Below are 19,354 nucleotides of genomic sequence, written 5' to 3' on the forward strand. Positions count from 1 at the left end.
GGGTCTCTTAATTGCCAACTCCCTCTGCCACTATTTATCTGTAGTCTTATTTAATGCAATAAAGCAATTTGTGATTCTGTTCATATGGCAGATGCCGCAGACAATTAAGTAGTATTTCTCCATAAGAAGGCTATTGTGTGGATCCTCAGGGCTTTCCTGCCACCCACTTGGTATGAAATACATTCCCCTCATCTCTTCCCACTCAAAACCTTAGATCAAATCTCCAACCCTTTAGAAAAACCTCATCTTTTTTTCTTTTTGACATTAATAGCCCTTTTGCAAACCTCCGCTCGTTTGCTTATTATCGTATATTGTATCATGGGTGGTGTGTTTTAATTTTTGTCCCTTGTCTGTTGTAAATAGTGCTAATGAATTATAGCAAAATGCAATCTGGGGATTGGGGCGGAGGTAGCTAGTCAGCAGCTTCCTCTTCATTTGTTCCAGGACTTAGCCAAAATCATTAGATGAGACCAAGGAAGCTCCTTCTGGAAACAGCATAAAAAGTAAAAAAAACTGAATAGTGGGGAATATTTCTTCCTCCCCTCTAAGAGCATTGAGCTGCTTTACCTCTGCACACTGGTCACTCATTGACTATGGCAAAGGGTGTGGAACTGCATATACAAAGAAGGCATGAGCTATCATGAGACTTCACAACAGTCAGAATTTCCATTTGACTTGAAAGCAGAGGCTTTTCAATAGTGATGGATTCAGCTGCCATTCCTAGACTAAAGGGAATGTCTGCCCTGTGTTAAATGTAAGCTTGTAAGCTTGTAGGGGCAGAGACCCATCCTCATTTAAAATGCCATGCACAAGAATGGGCCTACACATCTGAATTATTGAATGGGTGAAACAATCTAAAGCCCATTAATCACAATTTGCACATCCCTACAATTAGCACTCTCAAACCATGGATGTGTTGTTTGAAACTTTAAGTAAAATTTCCATCAGAATAAAGCCCAAAGGTGAATGAGGCTGTTCTAACAAACTCTGTGAGCATAAATCCTGCATTTCCTAGGAAACCACACTTGGAGATCTCTCAAACGGAGGTGTATATATAGAGATAGATATAGAAACAACAACTGTATCTTTGCCCCCAAATTTAACACAGTAAAAAGAAGTGCCACAATCCATTGGTACAATCAGGGTTTCTGTCAATGAAATAAACAGTTAATTACAAACATCTGCTTTAGCCTACATTCTAATTACCTAATCTAGCCATCTGCAATTTTAATGATTTCCCCTGATTTCATTTCTTTGCAGTGTGATTAATTGGAAGTGTTTTTTCCCCTTTTTTTCAGCAAATACCTCCCTGCTCCTTTTGCAAACATGCTCCACTGTCTCCTAGCAAGAAAGCCTTGGGATTTCTGTGGCTTATGTGGAACCTCCTGGCAGGCCCAGCTGTCAGGGATTCGGCACTCAGAGCTTCCTGGGGAGGTTCAGCTCCCTTGAGGTTGATGGGTAAACATGTAAATCCCTAGGCAGTTGGGACCTTTCCTTGAATTGCGCTTTGCTAAAGTTTATTGACACCAAATGTCATAAGGAAAACAATGAACAATTCCCTGTGTGGATTTAAAAGTCCTTCCACCATGGATAATGAGTGGTTCCCACAAACCAAGACAAATGTTGCTTTTGTGTTGCTAGGAAAATACTGTTCCGGTGCATATGACACCCTGTGAATCAGCCACTTTATGTTGTGATGTCTCTGGATGACTGCAGCAACAGCTGTCTGAATGCTACCTACAAAAACTCATGGAGGGCCCTTCTAGTCTCAGAGTTGCCTCCTGCTGTCTCACAAAATGTCAGGAACTGGGCAGAGGAAGAATGGTGAAGACCGTCTCCCCAGCCTGACCCTTCCAGAGAAGAGGAAGACACTTCAGAATTACAACAGGGGTTTGAGGGAGGTCACAGCTTAGAGACAGATGAGGGGGAAAGCTGGGAAATAATGGGAGAGGAGGAGAAGGAGGAAGAGGAAGCACCAGTAGGGCATAGTGTCTTTAGAAAGCATTCCAGACACACACACCCTCTCCCAGAACCTGGAGAGCCTTGAAAGTAGGAGAGCGCAGAGCTCAAAGGCAAAGGGGACTTGTCAGCACCTGTAGGGCTGACACATGAGGAAGTGGGAGAGACGGAGGGGGTGGAGATTCACTCGGGACAATGCCATTATCCAAGAGGCTGGGTTCCAAAGCCTCTCCCTGTAATTACTGAATAAAAAGCAGACGGTAAGAAAGATTCTTTGTCTTTGTGCTTTCCTGGGCAATCGGCCATGGGAGTTGCTTGAATCTGCCTGACACAGCCATTTTCTGGCAGTGCCATGTCTGGATTCATCTCACAGCAAGGAAGACTTAGTGCAGGGGTCAGCAAACGTTTTCAGCAGGGGGCCGGCCCACTGTCCCTCAGACCTTGTGGGGGGCCGGACTATATTTTGAAGGAAAAAAATGAACGAATTCCTACGCCCCACAAATAATCCAGAGATGCGTTTTAAATAAAAGCACACATTCTACTCATGTAAAAACACGCTGATTCCCAGACCGTCCATGGGCCGGATTTAGAAGGCGATTGGGCTGGATCCAGCCCCCAGGCTCTAGTTTGCCTACTCATGACTTAGTGACTCCTGCAACTTTTCTTCAGTGCAACTCTTTCTGCTGTCAGAAGAGACCAGATACTGCTGGAGGCTGAGGATGCTAATAAGCAGTATTACTGAGAGTGCAGGCAGGGGGCTTTCTTCACATGCCTTAGCTATCGGTTCTGACAGCTGCTGCTACATTCACCCAGGCTTCAGAACATGGGTTGACAGCTTCCCGGGCTGGTGTGCAAGAAGGACCACTGAGCAGCAGCGCAACGCTTCCTTTAGCAATGAAAGGGAAAGAAGCAGGAGCAATTTACCGGAGAGAAGTGACCACCACTCCATGCCATACAGAACGCCTCTTCCCGAGAAATCTAAACTAGTTTGAGCGTCATGGCTTCATCAGAGGATTGATTTGCAAGGGAAGGAGATCTCCCAACAGCACCAAAACTAGAGTTCCTTCAGGACAAATCAAAAGCTGGTTTCTACACATCACACCAGCCTTTCTCAGCTTCATGCCCTCCAGATGTTTTGGTCAATGGTCAGGGATAATAAATGGGGGCTGTAGATCTGGAGGGTGGCAGGTTGCAGAATCCTGTGTTGCATTGGCCAAGGCCAGCAACTTGCAACAGGAGAGCAAGTGTGAGACCATGGGAGATGGCATTTAATCCTTTTTCCAACAGGTATTAGTCTTCCCCTGCCCCAAGCTGTCCCCACCCACCACTCCGGATTTCAGATGTGTATCTGAGGACACTTATGCATCTGGTGGAGAGAAGCAGCTGGGAGGCAATCTGGAGATGGGAACTAGCTTGTGAGAAAGGTTCTTGCACCCCTTCCCCTCCCAACACTTCTTCACTGCGCTAAATGCCTCCCCAAAGCTACTTTGCTCCTAAAAATGGTGTTGGTACCCTGTAATGCACACGTTGCCATGCAACATGGGGTCTTGAGTGGGAGAGAAGGTCTGAGCATTATTTTCAACGAGTTTCACGCAGGTGAATACTACACAGTAGAATAAGAACTCAAAACAAAAGCAAAATATAAAAGCACCGTAAATGCGGGCCAAGGGTGAATGCAGTTTTTGTTTCTGCCCACCATTAACATTTCCTGCTTTATTAGGAAGCATTATCCATACTGCATCTCAGCTATCACCTGGGCCAGTTAGCAATGGAGGGATCACATCAGGTATAAAGTAAGACTGGGCAATGAATTAGCTGCAGCATCTCCCTGGGCTGGAGGAAGGGTGGACAGCAAGGGAGGCTGTGTGTGTGTGTGTGTGTGTGTGAGAGTGTGTGTGTGTGTGTGTGTGTGTGTGTGTGAGAGAGAGAGAGAGAGAGAGAGCGTATGTAAGCCTGTAAGCTCACAGCTGAATAAACAGCAGGTTCAAATATAAGCAAGCAGCAGTTTGTAGCAAGCTTCAGCATCTGCTAGATGTCAACCATCCCCGGTATTGTAGGGCAGAGGATGGGTGATGCAATCAAAACAGAGAGCCTAGTTTGCTTCTTTAAGGTCACTTTGACCTTTTACGTGAAGAAGGAAGATAGAGCATTGGGTATCTTGTAGCAGCTGTCTATTTACATGTGAACATTTGGAGTTCTGCTGCATAGGAGGAAGGACCCTAGTAGTTTCTGTACCCTTTGTGAACATCTCCTAAAAGGAAGAGGATCATTTCTAGACAAATGATGCTGGATTAGATGGGCCACTAGCCTGATTCAGCACTGTGTTTGTGGCAATATTGGGAATGGTATTCTAGCAAACATTCTCTCTAGGATGCATTGAAAGGTTTGAATAGATTTAGGAGATGATATTCTGATTATAATTAATACCCATAAGCAGGGAGTTTGAGAGGAGGAGAATGCAACCTTAAATGGGACACATATTCCTAGTTACAATGACTCATTTGTGAAGAAAATGAATTTTGCACATGCAGAGATATCTTGAGCTGGTTATCACATAGTAACATGTTGCTATAAATAGGGGATAACATGTAAACTAGTCTTTACTGAGAACAAGACAGGGTAAAGCAGGCATAGGCAAACTCGGCCCTCCAGATGTTTTGGGACCACAACTCCCATCATCCCTGACCACTGATGCTGTTAGCTAGGGATGATGGGAGTTGTAGTCCCAAAACATCTGGAGGGCTGAGTTTGCCTAGGGCAAAGGTTCATTTAAATTTAGATGCCGCCTTTCCATTGATCAAGGCCCTTCCCAAGACTCACGTAAACAAAGCAAATGAGTTTGAAACGCCATAGCCCTGTTGGATCAGACCAAATGTCCATCTGGTCCCCCCTCTTGTTTGCTAGAGTGGCTGATCTGATGTCCTCATGATGCCTACAACATGGCATGAAGGCATTGAGAAGCCATGAAAGAAGCAGGTAGGTAACACAAAAGAATTCTCCAAAGTTCTCCAGAACGGAGAACTCTTAATCACATCAACGGATTGCTATCACAGAAAAGACCTTGCTCTTCATAACCCTTCAACCTGTTTTGAGAATGCCATGGAATTATAAGATCTTGTGATACCTTTTTTATGTTCCTCTAGTTTGTTGGAACATGATCAACAAGGAGCAATGAGCGAGAGATACATACGGTTCTATACCCTCAACAAATCACCATTGTGGTCCCCTCTTCATGCTATCTTCATCTTCTCTCCCAACAAGCCCTAATTACACTGTGGGTTGAGGACCAATTGATGTAAATCTGTTTTACTTACTGCTGGCCCAGTAAAAGGAATGTGATCACAGTTTTCCAGCCACGACTGGTTGAGGCTCTCTGCAAACTCTGGGAAGAAAGCATGGGACTGGTTGAAAATGGAAAAGGCCATGATGTTCACTCGATCATCCAGATGGCTCTCTAGCCTCTGGAGCGAAAACTCCTAAAGGAAATCAAAGAACCAAAACAGAGAGAGAATGCAGAATTAGGAAGTGTGAAAAGAGCAGTATGTTCTTCAGTAGTCCATAAGGGGAAGTGAAATGAAGGAATCTAAGGAACTGAAAAGGTTCCAAGGAGTTTGTGCCAAAATGTGACTTAATCAGCTTTAAAAAACATAGAATAATAGACTTGCAATGTTGGAGGGGACTTCAAGGATCCAACCCCTTGTATTTGCAAGACTCCCTGACAGATGTTCATCCAACCACTGTTTAAAAACGCCCAGTGAAGGAGAGTCCATCACCTTCTGAGGTAGTCCATTCCATGGTTAAATAGCTCTTTAAGTCAGAAAATTCTTCCTAAGGTTTTGTCAAAATCTCCTTTCTTGCCATTTGTATCTATTGGTTCGGGTGCTACCCTCTGGAGCAGCAGGGAAAAAAATACTTCCTTCATGATCCACATGACAACCCTTCAGATACCTGAAGGTGACTATTATATCACAACTCAGTCTCCTCTTCTCCGGACTAAACATATCCAGCTCCCTTAATTCGGGACTGTTCAGTGGTATACTCTCCCGCCGTCCCTTCCAGCAGCCCGTTTGTGTGCTGGTCTGCCTGTGGAGCAGAGGGAGTCAAAAGTATGGGATGAAGGAGTCTAAGCAGAGTGCAAGGGTTACTGCTGCCGCTTTCAGTAGGTGTTCCCTGGGTAAAGTAACTGGCTCCCCCACTGCAGGCAAACTCAGGCCATGGCAGTGGCATTGTGATGGTGACAGTGTGGACTAAACTCCAGCAGGGCTAGCAGAGGCACAACAGCAGGGGCAGGAGGCAGATCTGTCACTCGAGGCAAGTTGCTTCATCTTGCCTCACTGATGGGAGGAAGTGATGGGCATGCATCTCTTATGTAGAAGAGAACTCCAAAATTGTACAGGAAAACTGGGAAGGTCCCTTCCCTTGAGCTCATTCAACTTATACCATCCAATATTTCTCTGATGCAAATAGGGATGTTCTATTCAACAACAACAACAACAACAACAACAACAATAATACCCTTCCATCTAACTAGGCTGCCTGAGCCAATTTGGGTGGCTTCCAACATATATACTGATGTATACCTGAAGGAGAGTCTCCACCCCCATCATTCTGCCCAGACACTGAGGTCCAGCACCAAGGGCCTTCTGGTGGTTCCCTCACTGCAGGAAGCAAAGTTACAGGGAACCAGGGAGAGGGCCTTCTTGGTAGCGGCACCCGCCCTGTGGAATGCTCTCCCATCATATGTCGAAGAAATGAACAACTTTCTGACGTTTAGAAGACATCTGAAGGCAGCCCTGTTTAGGGAAGCTTTTAAAGACTGATGTTTCAATGTATTTTTAATCTCCTGTTGGAAGCCGCCCAGAGTGGCTGGGGAGACCCAGCCAGATGGGTGGGGTATAGGTAATAAATATTATTATTATTAATAATAATATATAAAAACTTAATAAAACATTAATCATTAAAAAAAACTTTCCTATACAGGGCTGCCTTCAGATGTCATCTAAAAGTTCTATAGTTACATATCTCATTGGCTTCGGGATCGCGTAACTCCAACATTTCTTCTATAAAAATAGGGATGTCCTAAGGAAAAGTGGGACATTCCAGGATCAAACCAGAAACTGGGACAGCTTCTGTAGATTTGGAACTGTCCCTGGAAAATAGGGTCTGTTATCTTGGGGAAGCCGACCCCTGCTCCCCACAAGTGAGAAGGCATCAGGCCCTCCGTTTAGCTGAGCAATTGCAGCCATGAAGGAAATCTGTACCCTGAGTTCTGGATATTAATTTTGCCCACATAATCAGAAATACAATGCATTATTATAATATTCTCTCCCCCCCCCACCCACTATTCCTGTAACCGTTTTAGCTGATTCCACAGATCTTTGTGGCCTCAGGAAAAGTAGAGTAAAAGTCTGATTTCTCTGGCGCAGGAAGCTCCAGGGAGAACAAGATGAGACATGGGATTAAACAGTGTTTTGGACACAATCACATTATCATTAGGCGACACAAAAATTGCCTGTGCACTATTGATTCATTTGAATGATATTATCCTCCTGTCTCTGTGACAGGTTATCCATTTCCACGGAGTACATTGTCAACCTGTGAAACAAAGGGCAGATGGCTAATGAGAGTTGGAGCCAGAGATTTCGTATGCAAAAGAGTGTGTGGCAACAGTTTTGCTGAAGGAAAAGGAGGCCAGACCAGGTATTCTACAGCAGGGGTGGCAAATGACTGGCCTTAGGCCTCATCTGGCCTGCTGAATTTTTCTTAATGACCCACCCATCTCCAGCACAGGCTTGCTTACATAAGTAATGAAATGGATGTAAAATGTGGGAAATTCCATCTCCCTGGTTCCTCAGAAATACAATAAGTATTCAGAGCACTGTCTCACTCTCCCCTCCTCCTGGCCTTGCTGCCTATCTGACTATTCTTCAAATGCTCTCGATCTGTTGAAGGCCATAGGATTCTGGATCAGAGCTCTGGCTTTGGTAAATATGAATTTTTTCCAAACTGCTAGGTCATTTAGCTGAAAAAAGGTAGTTGGTGACGTGCATTATGTATAAAAGCAACCACAACAAATGTTTGAATATATAAAGAAAAACCCTGTAAAGAAAATTTAAAGGAGAAAGAGTTAAGATCATCAGTGTATATAGTTATGGAGCTGTCTTGAGCCTGTTATATTAATACTCAAAATTTGCCCCTTTTTTTAATGCTTTGTTTCTAATTTATATTTTCAAGAAAGCTTAATAAACAAACAACAATGTTACAATAGACACTGTTGATTTTAAAACGCAACCTTCAAAATATCCAGCTTTTCTGGAAAAATGGAGCTCAATTCAATATCAGGGATAACTCAAACCCTCAAACACTATCAAGCCTCAGGTGTCTATAACAGAAAGAATATGCCATCCTTGCAATGCGGAGCCAGAAGGATGAATCTTAACTTTCCCAACCCAAGCTTCAAGCAAGCAGTAAGGATGCGCATTAAATAAAAACCACAGTGTGTGTGTGTGTGTGTGTGTGTGTGTTTTGATATGGCAGTGGCTATTTCCAAACTGCTAGCCTGGCATTATTAAATAATAGAACAGAACCGCGTTCCCTGGGAGACAGCATGCCGGCAATATTACAGGCCAAAAGTCTCTCTTCAGTGACTGCTGTTTATCTGTGGGGTGCCTGACCTAGCACACTCAAATTTTACAGCATCAGGACAACTCCTCCGAGTGACCTGAACCTTTGACTCAAGGAGAGAGTCTTCCCTAATCAAGGCAGCGTGGAGCAACTTGGCAAGACGTGGCTTCGGCAGTTGTGTTTGGAGTGCAGTGCCATCGCCCACAGCATGTTATGACTCAGCAATCGGCGAGAGATGTGTCTGACACTCTTTTAACATATACAAGTGAAGAATTGCAGCTTATCGCTCAGAGCTAGGATGTGGAACATGTACAGCGGCGAAGGGCCTGTTCCTGAACCATGCTGAGTTTTCACTGGTTCCAGCCAGATGTGGTTCACATCCGGGAATTGACTGCAGGACCCTTGGAGGAAAAAAGCTAGGCAAGCGGAGGCTTATGCAGATTGCCATGTCCCAAACCATGAGCAAATGCTCTTTAGTGGAATTTACTTGTATTCTCTCCTGCCAACCTAGCAGTTCAAAAGCACGTCAAAGTGCAAGTAGATAAATAGGTACCACTCCGGCAGGAAGGTAAACGGCATTTCCATGCACTGCTCTGGTTTGCCAGAAGCGGCTTAGTCATGCTGGCCACGTGACCCGGAAGCTGTATGCTGGCTCCCTTGGCCAATAAAGCGAGATGAGTGCCGCAACCCAGAGTTGGCCACGACTGGACCTAATGGTCGGGGTCCCTTTACCTTTACCTGTATTCTCAAATTGGAGGTGGGTGGGTGGGCTTTCATTAGCAATTGTCTTCTGAATGCCAGGAAAGGTCAACTTTCCTTTGTTAGCATATGTGCATTAGCAAGAAAGCCCCCTTTTCATTCCTATCAATTCCACTGGCAAACATCACCTCCTGGTAGCAAACGCTCTTCTCCTTTGTGAGATTCTTATTATGGTTTTAATAGCCCAGATCACCTACAAAGCCAAGAAGCACTGAGAGCGAGTGTGCCAAGATTTTACTCATTTTGGTTTTTTGTGAGGTCAACTTCTTTCTCTCTCATCTTTACACACACACACACACACACACACACACTTTCTTCTATTATTTCAACAGCCTTATTGGATTTCTAGATCTGCTGCTGATTAAGAGCATTCCAACTGTTCTCCAAATGCAGCTGGTGCTAATATAGGAGAGTCTTATAATCTGATTTGGAGACTGATCAGGAATTGGAGAAAGAAGATGCAAACAGATGCTGCCTTACACCACCAAGTTAATCTAGTACTCCAAAAGTTTATTTTTTAAAGGAATTGATTCCCATTTATCCTTTTACAAAACAACTACAGTGGTACCTCGGGTTACGGACGCTTCAGGTTATAGACACTTCAGGTTACAGGCTCCACTAACCCAGAAATAGTACCTCAGGTTAAGAACTTTGCTTCAGGATGAGAGCAGAAATTGTGCGGCGGCGGCAGGAGACCCCATTAGCTAAAGAGGTGCTTCAGGTTAAGAACAGTTTCAGGTTAAGAACGGACTTCCACAACGAATTAAGTTCTTAACCCGAGGTACCACTGTAGTTCAGTTGCCATTCTCCCAATTATTGCTTAGCCACAGTGATTAAACTACAGTAGTGCTTCCATATCTGCTAAATCAAGCTTTAGAACACTGCCTCCACAATTTGTTTTCTAACTCTTTCGTAGTTGTTCATTTGACTTACTTTTTTAAACATGAAGAGTCCAGGCCTCTTGCTGAGGGAGGGAATGACTATGAAGATGAGCTATAAATTATTTGAAGTTCTACCCGCAAATGAACTTCACCTTCCATTCTCCTGGAAATTATGGCAACTACTTTCATTTAAGTGAACTAGTTAATTCCAAGCATTGAGTTACTCTGCACTTATAAAGCATCATTTCTTCATCGTCTGTTTCAGTATCTTAAAGGAAGAGAGAGTTGAGACATGGAACCCTCCTCTCATATACTTGCAGAGGAAGACATCCCATTGAGAGTTAAAAACCTCTATCTGCAAATCCAGTGGCCTTCAGGGTCTGTAAATGTTAAGCTGCTAAGTCAATTTATCATTCTTAAACTGCCTGGAAAACACTTTCATTTATTCACTAAACTGTACAAGATTACCCTAAGTGTTTTATGGTGTTAAAGAGAAAGTGTGTGTGGTATAGTCATAATATATTGACTGTGTCAATAATTGCATAATAAACCACATACAGAAATCAATTTCCCCTTCAAAAAGGATGTCATCTGGCCAATGGGTTACAGTTCAATTCTGAGCTGCTGAAAGATTACTCACTCACAATTAGGTTTCATAAACAGAACAAGTATTTCAAATCCAGTTATTCTCATGACTTGGATAGCTGAGTTTTTGCCAGATGTCACCCCAAACCCCGAAGTTTCAGAAACTATAAGCTTCCAAAATCAAATTTTTATTCCAAACTCATCCCAAGTCTGTAATCCTTGGAAAATCACTGTTATCCTCTCAATGCTGATCTTCTGAACTTAAAGGAATTATGGAAGAACTCTCCTAATCGATTAATAGATATTAAGGCCACAAAGGATTACTCTAAACAAATATTGACAAAGTCCAGCTCAACATGACCCACCTTAAATTTCACAGAATTCCCCCCCCCAGCTTAAGAAGTATGTGGTTGATTTGAAGATAATTACACTCCCATTACAGCTCCAGATAAAGCCTATGACTTGGTTCACACAAGCAGGTATACTGCTCGATCTTACATCACTCAGTAGCCTAAGGCTAAACATGAGAACTTGCTCCATTGAAAAGCATCATGTTTGATTTCACTTTCAAGGAAGAGGAAGATCTCTGTGTTGTGATTAATATGGGTGGCACATTCACACACAAAAGTCAACCCTTCATTACTCTAACCTTCTACATTCCTTACGAGATCATTTTCTGGCCTCCAAAGATAGAAGTGACATTTTTCCTTCCCTCATGGAAATCCAGACATATTGAGTATCTTTGTCTATAGATTCTAATACCATTAAGGTAAAGGGACCCCTGACCATTTGGTCCAGTCGTGGCTGACTCTTGGGTTGCGGCGCTCATCTCACTTTACTGGCCAAGAGAGCTCGCGTACAGCTTCCGGGTCATGTGGCTAGAATGACTAAGCCACTTCTGGCGAACCAGAGCAGTGCACGGAAACGCCGTTTACCTTCCTGCAGGAGTGGTACCTATTTATCTACTTGCACTTTGATGTGTTTTCGAACTGCTAGGTTGGCAGGAGCAGGGACCGAGCAACAGGAGCTCACCCCGTTGCCGGGATTCGAACCACCAACCTTCTGATTGGCAAGTCCTAGGCTCTGTGGTTTAACCCACAGTGCCACCCGTGTCCCCTTCTAATACCATTACCTTCACACAATACCATCACCAGTTGATACCTGTGAAGCAGCTAAACAAATTGCCTGGCTCTAAGTGTTACTCACCCCCCTTAAAAACAAAGGCACATATTCCTTCCAAAAAGAAAAGAAAAATGTAATCGCTTATTTGCAACACTCCCTGAGACATATTTTGAAATGTCTAAGCCAAGTCTTGGAACAATTTTTTAAAAAGAGAGGAACAAACATCACAAAAATTCAAGGAGATAATGAACTACAATAGAATGTGTTCATTGCAAGCATCCAACATTTTTCTGTTCTCATGGTTTCAGACATCTCAAGGCTTGGTGGGGAAAAATAGATATTCATTTCCTTGAAACCCACAGCAGACTGCCTGTAATTCTCTATCTGCAAATTGTCTCCTTAGTATTATATTATTATCATTATAAATCAAGCAACAACGTGGTTACAATTTATTTTATTCTAATGGATTTCCAGTCAGGGTTTTTCCCCCCAGCTGAACAAATTGTTTTAATTAAAACTTTTAGTTAGATGTATTAACTAACAGCTATAGTGCATTGCCTGCTATTAATGCCTTAAGGCAACAGTGCTACATGCATTTCCTTGGGGAGAATGTCCCACAGAATTTAAGCTGTTGGAGAGACCGTGGGTCAACGGCAGAGCACATGGTTTGCATGAAGAAGATCCTGGGTTCAATCCCCAGCATCTCCAGTTGGAAAGATGCAGGTGATGAGCAGAATTTTTCTGTGGCCACATTCCCATCATATGTTAAAAGTACTATGATATCACTTTAAACCAGGCACAGGCAACCTTGGCCCTCCAGATGCTTTGGGATTACAATCCCCATTATCCCTGACCACTGGTCCTGTTAGCTAGGGATCATGGGAGTTGTAGTCCCAAAACATCTGGAGGGCCGAGGTTGCCTATGCCTGCTTTAAACAGTCATGGCTTCTGCACAAATAATTCCTGGAGCTGTAGTCTGTTAAGGGTGCTGAGAACTGCTAGGAGACCCATGTTCCCCTCATGGAGTTACAGTTCCCAGAATTTAACAATCGGTCCTTCATCCCTGGGAATCGTTGCTCCAGCCTCACTGCCTCCTGTGGGAGTGAGTTCCACAGTTTCACTCTGCACTGCATGGAGACATGTTTTATCTGTCTTGAATTTTCCAGCATTCATCATCACTGGATATCCTGATATACGAGCTTGAAATAAATGTCTTTTTAAAAAACCACTACTGTTGCATTCCCAAGCCCCAAATTCAAGTGTAGCAACTTGAGACTAGCTGGTAACAGCACATTTAAATCCCAGGCTGTTAGAAAAGACCTTGACACCTGAATCTCAGGGCCAAACACAAGAGACTTGGCAACCTTCCACTGTCCCCTTAAACACAACCACCTCCAGATTTCAAACATCTTGAAATCAGCCTTCCCCGATTTGGGACACTCCACTTGTTTCAGATTCCAACTCCATCAACCCCAACCAGCATGGCCAATTGTCAAGGATGATGGGAACTGTAGTCCAAAGTTTCCAGAAGGCATCAGGCTGTGGAAGGTTGATCTAGTGCAAAGCCTGCTGCAGGCTGGTGTTAACAGCCCTGTTATAAAGTCTTGCTAATATACCAATTTAAGTTATCAGTGCCCTTTTGGAGGCAGAATCCTGTAGTCAAGTTCCAGCAGGCAACACAACAAATATTGTGGTGGGACTCAGCCCTACAGCTGTGATCTGCAGTAAGCTTCAAGAACCTGGTCCGAAGACTATGAGAAATAGACTGGGAGTTCAGGCTACAACACAGGGTTCGTTACTGAAGCACCTTCTCAGAGAAAAGATCTATAATTGAAAGGAATGGCTATCCAGAGTAACAGGCGGAAATATACTTAAAGGAAGCTGTCTGAAGATGGATAGATGATATGTATATTTAAAAGGGAGGATATTAAACTAATAAGAACTGGAGAAAGCAAATGACAGGTGACAAAGAGGTCTAGGAGGCTGAACCACCTGCATTGACAAGATAGTGAAGAGTAGAACTTTTGGAGAGCTAAGTCAGGCAAACTTGGCCCTCCAGATGTTTTGGGACTACACCTCTCACCATTCCTAGCTAACAGGACCAGTGGTCAGAGATGGGAACTGTAGTCCCAAAACATCTGGAGGGCCACGTCTGGCCATGCCTGAGCTAAGTGAACATTGATGCTCATGACAGCCCAAGAAAACCCTATGCAGCTATGCTCATTTCTTCTCAAACCCTTTCCCTCTTAACCCCAACATTTGAGAAACTCACGAGAATTAGGTTGCTGGTGGAGAGAATGTGGCACAGCACATCACTGTCCTTATTGCGAAGGTCTCAGGTTTATCTGTTCGCCCGTGAAGAAGGGAGAAAACGGTTGGAGTTTATGCATCTCTCCAGGGTCAGTCACACTGTGATGCCACTTTAAAGAGCCACGGCTTCCTCCAAAGAATACTGAGATATGTAGTTTGTTAAGGATCAAGGAGGACCTTATTCTTCCCACAGAGCTACAATTTACAGAGTGGTTTAACAATTAATCCCTCTCTCCAGGGAACGTTGATAATTGTAGCTCTGGGAAAGGAATAGGGGTCTCCTAACAACTCTCAGCATCCTTAATAAACTACAGCTCCCAGGATTCTTTGTGGGAAATCCATGACTGTTTGCATGGTGTGAATGTGGCTTAGGTCTTTCCAACCATGGGCGTAGCCACAATTTTTGTTATGGGGCAGGCCTTTTGTTAAGGAGGGACAGAACCTCAATTTGTTGTGTGTTTCTATTCATTTATTATTGAATGAGGGGAGGCAGCTGCCCCCCTGCCCTCCTTGCTTACACCCATGTTTCCAGCTCTGCTATGTTTGGGTCTCATGTGGACAATATTTCTCACTTGAACACCATACAACCAGGAAGGAGAAAACAAGAAGGAATAAGAAGGGCGGGCTTTTTGGTTGCCAAGCAGTGCCAAGCAGTGCTCAGCAGCATTTTCAGATTATAAGGATGTCAACTGTGTTTTGTAGTTGCTGGGAAACTCCAAAGTGCCGAAGCACCAAGTAAGTTGTTGGCTGCTGTTCCTCCCCCTCCCAAATCATGGGATGGGGGATGGGGAGAGGAATAGCCATGAGAGAGAGAGAGCGCTAAGCAGAGCTGAGCAACAGACAGAGAAATGTGGTTAGCAGATTCTCTTTTGCCTTGCATGAAATTGTGATCCTCCTACCCATCATTGCACATGAGATGGGAGTGCGCTATCAGAGTTTCAGTAGTTTCTGAGTATGTGCAAACTGACTCCACCCATCAGTGCTGCATTTCTGCAGATGGAGACTAGGCATGAAGATTGGCATTGCAGAGCAAAGATCACCACACAAAAATTAAAATCTTCCTATTCCAACAGGCCACTAGAGTGGTAGACCATATGAGAAAAATGAAAGTACAATATATATGACGTTGATAATTAAAAGGCAATGGTGACTGGTGAAGGCACAGGGTAGGGTGATGATGGAAAAATGTTTCCTTCCTCATCCTTAGCTGATATTGCTGCCACCATACAGTAGGTTCTTCAGTTGCTCCTCTTTAAAGATCCCATGGCAGCCACAGGAGAAATAAACGCCCTTTCAGGAGGGCAGTACATTGAATGCAGGTGAAGTAAAATATTTTCCCCCTCTGAACATGGATTCTCCACAAGCGGGGCAGATGGACGGCAGGGATAGTTGATGAAGGTTGTGAGGTGTGTGGGCAATGATCCAAATGTTGCCAAAGGCCACCAAAAAATGTCCCGGGGGCCACATGTAGTCCTCGGGCTGTGTGTTGGACCACCCTGTAAAGTGAAGTGTCAGTTCTCCTATTGCATAAGAAGAGGCCTGCTGGATGAAGCCATCTAGCTCAGCATCCTGTCAAAGGTGGACCTTGGTAACATGTTGCCCATCAGCTCTCATTGTGCCAGCTTAAGCCAGGCTTTGGGAAAGGGGCACAAGACTCTGGCAGTCCTAGAACCCTCCCTTCTCCTTCCCAAAGCCCAGCAAGCACTCTAGGACCCTGTAAGAGCCCTCACGCCTCCTTCCCAAAGCTGAGCAAGTTTTTGCTGGACTTTAAGAAGGTGCCCTCCTTGGCAGCACACCCAGTGTGACCACACTGCTTGCACTGCCCAAAATCCTCCCCTGATACTGTTCTCATGCTGGCCAACCAGATGCCCACGGGAAACTTGCAAGTAGGACCCAAGCACAACACCACCATCCCCTCCTGCCTCTGACTGTGGGGACACAGCATAACCATCAAGCTAGCAGCCCTTGCAGGGCAAATCTGATTGTGTACCCTGCATCAGTGCGCCAATGCAAAGCCATCGCTCAGCTGTGTCCCAACACTCCGCCAAAGTTTCCTATCTGTTTTCACATGCTGTGTTTCTCTCTCTGCTGAACTGTCTAATTAGTAGGATTTAAAGCCAGGATGAGTCACTGATCTTGATGGAAGCCAGTCAGCCTCACATCTCTCCAGCCTGACATCCCCCAAATCCACACTGGTGCAGGGAAGAAATTTCCATCAAGTACATAGAGGAGAAGCGGTGGGAGGCAGGGAAGGGCTTGACAAGGAAAGTTCAGCTCTGACCCTTCATTTTAAATGCAGTTAGCTCACTTACCTCTCCAAAGAGCTGACCTTCAGAAAACTCCCCAGTGCAGGAGGGATTGACTTCGTGCCCTTTTTATGCCTGATGACTTTCTCTATTAGTTTCAGATCCTTGCTTTTAAGCATATATATTTAAAATATACACATGGTCTCACTTTCCAACAGTCATCCACACTATGACACATACACACACTTGATTTAGCTGCTCCTTTTGCTCGCCGTCCTATAATGCGAGCCATGCTGCTTTTTTATCACCCTTCCCACCCCCCATCAGGATGTGATTGCAAAAACTCAGAGGGTTCATTAGTGGCTTGATAATCCCTCTAGATTTATTAGTTTAAATGGCCCCTTTCCCATCTCGCTTCCTCATTTAAATATTACTAATTTCCTTAAATTTCTCTTCCATCTGCCTAGGTTTTTAGCCAGCTTCTCTTTCCTTCTTAATTAACTCTGTCAGACACTTCGTCAGGGGTAGGGCGAAATTTCCCCCCCGCCAATAAATTAATCAATAAATGAGAGTAAATACCTCAGCAGTCTGCAGGTGGGGCTGTCTGGAACAACCCTCAAAAGGACACCGGAAATTTAATCAGGGTAGAAAGTTTTGTCCAACTAATCTGGGAGCAGACATCAGGAAGGGAGCTCTGCACCCATATGGTATTACCTTGCCTCATGCCAGGAACTCCTGTTGGCACTGTAGAAGCATCATGCACATGCCCTCTCCTGCAACAGAATTAACTTGCTTTGAGCCACAAACAGCTGCTTGCTTTGCAGAAAGCACTGCACACATAACTACTCCTTGCACTACCAGAATTGGTTTGCCTCAAGCCAGGAATGACTGAATGATCCGTATAAGCATTGTGCATGCATATGATGCTTCTCTTGCCCAGTGATTTGGAAGGACACATTGCCTAGCCAGCAAGAGCTTCCCCAGACCCAGTCTGCTACTAATCAGGTGCCTCTTCCTGAGCATAGCAATAAAGAATGAACTTAAAATGACAGAGTTTCTGAAACCTCCCCATTCAACCCCATACTTGTCTCTGCTAACGTTTTTTGTTATCAAGAGAAGCAGGATCTCAGATCCTTTGTATTTAGATACATGCCATGCAAGGAACATTTGGGGCAGAAGCGTGACATCAAAACTAGGACTTCACTGTTACCCAACCAGAAACCTAGTCTCACCTGGACACATTTATTGCCAGGAGAAACCAATGTCTATGAGAATTAATGGACGTGCAATGAAGCTGGAGGATGGAAGATTCAGGACAGATTAAAAAAAAGAGAGGACTTTTTCATGCAGTGCAGAGTCGAACTAAGGAACTCGCTCCCACAGGAGACAGTGATGGTCACCAACTTTAAATGGCTTTAAAATAAAAGAGAACCAGACAAATTCACAGAGGAGAAGACTATCAATGGCTACCAGCCATGATGGCTGTGCCCTACCTCCAGAGTTGGAGACAGCAATGCGTCTCCAATGTGTGCTGGGCCCGGGGGTAACCCAAGTAACACGGTCCAGGTCCAGTCCCGAACCAACGGTTCTGCAAGGAGTCAGTCCGACAGGGCCAAGGCAGGACATGAGGCAGCAAGGTCAGGCACAGGATCTCAGGCAGGTTCTGGCAAACAGTAATGTTGCTTCTGCAACCTGGGGTGGGGTCCAACAGCCTTTTATCTCTGTCGGGGTAATGGCCGGTCCTGATCCCCTGGTGACTCACCTCCCTGTCTCGCCTGAAGGTGAGCACTCCTCCTGAGAGTACTCAGGTCTTTCCTTCTCTCAGACCTGAGTCTCTGCAGCTCGGGAGATGTTGGTGGGTTACTAGACCCAGAAGCCGCCTCAGCCTCTCCTCAGCGGAGCAGCTGTAAGTGATTGCCCGGCTGAAGGCAACGAGATAATCCCCGCAGGGCTCAGGCCCCTGACTCGGCCCAGGCTCAGGCCCCTGACTCGGCCCAGCTGGTGTTTGTTGCAGGGGAACCTGTGCAGACTAGGGCTCTTCAGAATTAGGCCCCAGACTTGGTTCAGACGCCACCTGAGGTAAAGGATCCGGTGTGGACCGAGACTCCTCTGGTTCAGAGTCTGAGCCCGAGTCCCAGGCCATCACAGAATGCTAGTTGCTGGAAACCACAGGAAGGGAGAGTGCTCTTGTCTCATGTCTTGTCTGAGGGTTTCCCACAGGCATGCTGGACTAGATGGCCCACAGGCCTGATCTAGCAGGCTGTTCTTGTGTATGTGTGCATTTAGCCCTGTTGGGATTTGGGAGAGTCATAGAATCATAGAATCATAGAGTTGGAAGAGACCACAAGGGCCATCGAGTCCAACCCCCTGCCAAGCAGGAAACACCATCAGAGCACTCCTGACATATGGTTGTCAAGCCTCTGCTTAAAGACCTCCAAAGTAGGAGACTCCACCACACTCCTTGGCAGCAAATTCCACTGTCGAACAGCTCTTACTGTCAGGAAGTGCTTCCTAATGTTTAGGTGGAATCTTCTTTCTTGTAGTTTTGATCCATTGCTCCGTGTCCGCTTCTCTGGAGCAGCAGAAAACAACCTTTCTCCCTCCTCTATGTGACATCCTTTTATATATTTGAACATGGCTATCATATCACCCCTTAACCTCCTCTTCTCCAGGCTAAACATGCCCAGCTCCCTTAGCCGTTCCTCATAAGGCATCGTTTCCAGGCCTTTGACCATTTTGGTTGCCCTCCTCTGGACACGTGCCAGTTTGTCAGTGTCCTTCTTGAATTGTGGTGCCCAGAACTGGACACAGTACTCCAGGTGTGGTCTGACCAGAGCAGAATACAGTGGCACTATTACTTCCCTTGAT

At 44.9% G+C, this 19,354-nt stretch overlaps 1 protein-coding gene across 4 annotated transcripts in view; it reads right to left on the minus strand.

Moving 5' to 3' along the window:
- GRIK4 (glutamate ionotropic receptor kainate type subunit 4) overlaps positions 1–19,354 on the minus strand; it is a 468,306-nt gene that overhangs the window by 96,831 nt on the left and 352,121 nt on the right. For all 4 annotated transcript variants that reach the window (XM_082200947.1, XM_082200945.1, XM_082200946.1 and 1 more), the window contains exon 8: positions 5,274–5,435. In XM_082200947.1, the coding sequence (XP_082057073.1) occupies positions 5,274–5,435 (162 nt within the window). The remainder of the gene's footprint in view (positions 1–5,273; positions 5,436–19,354) is intronic.

The sequence above is a fragment of the Podarcis vaucheri genome (assembly GCF_965113315.1).
Source record: "Podarcis vaucheri genome assembly, chromosome: 15".
Lineage (NCBI taxonomy): Eukaryota > Metazoa > Chordata > Lepidosauria > Squamata > Lacertidae > Podarcis > Podarcis vaucheri.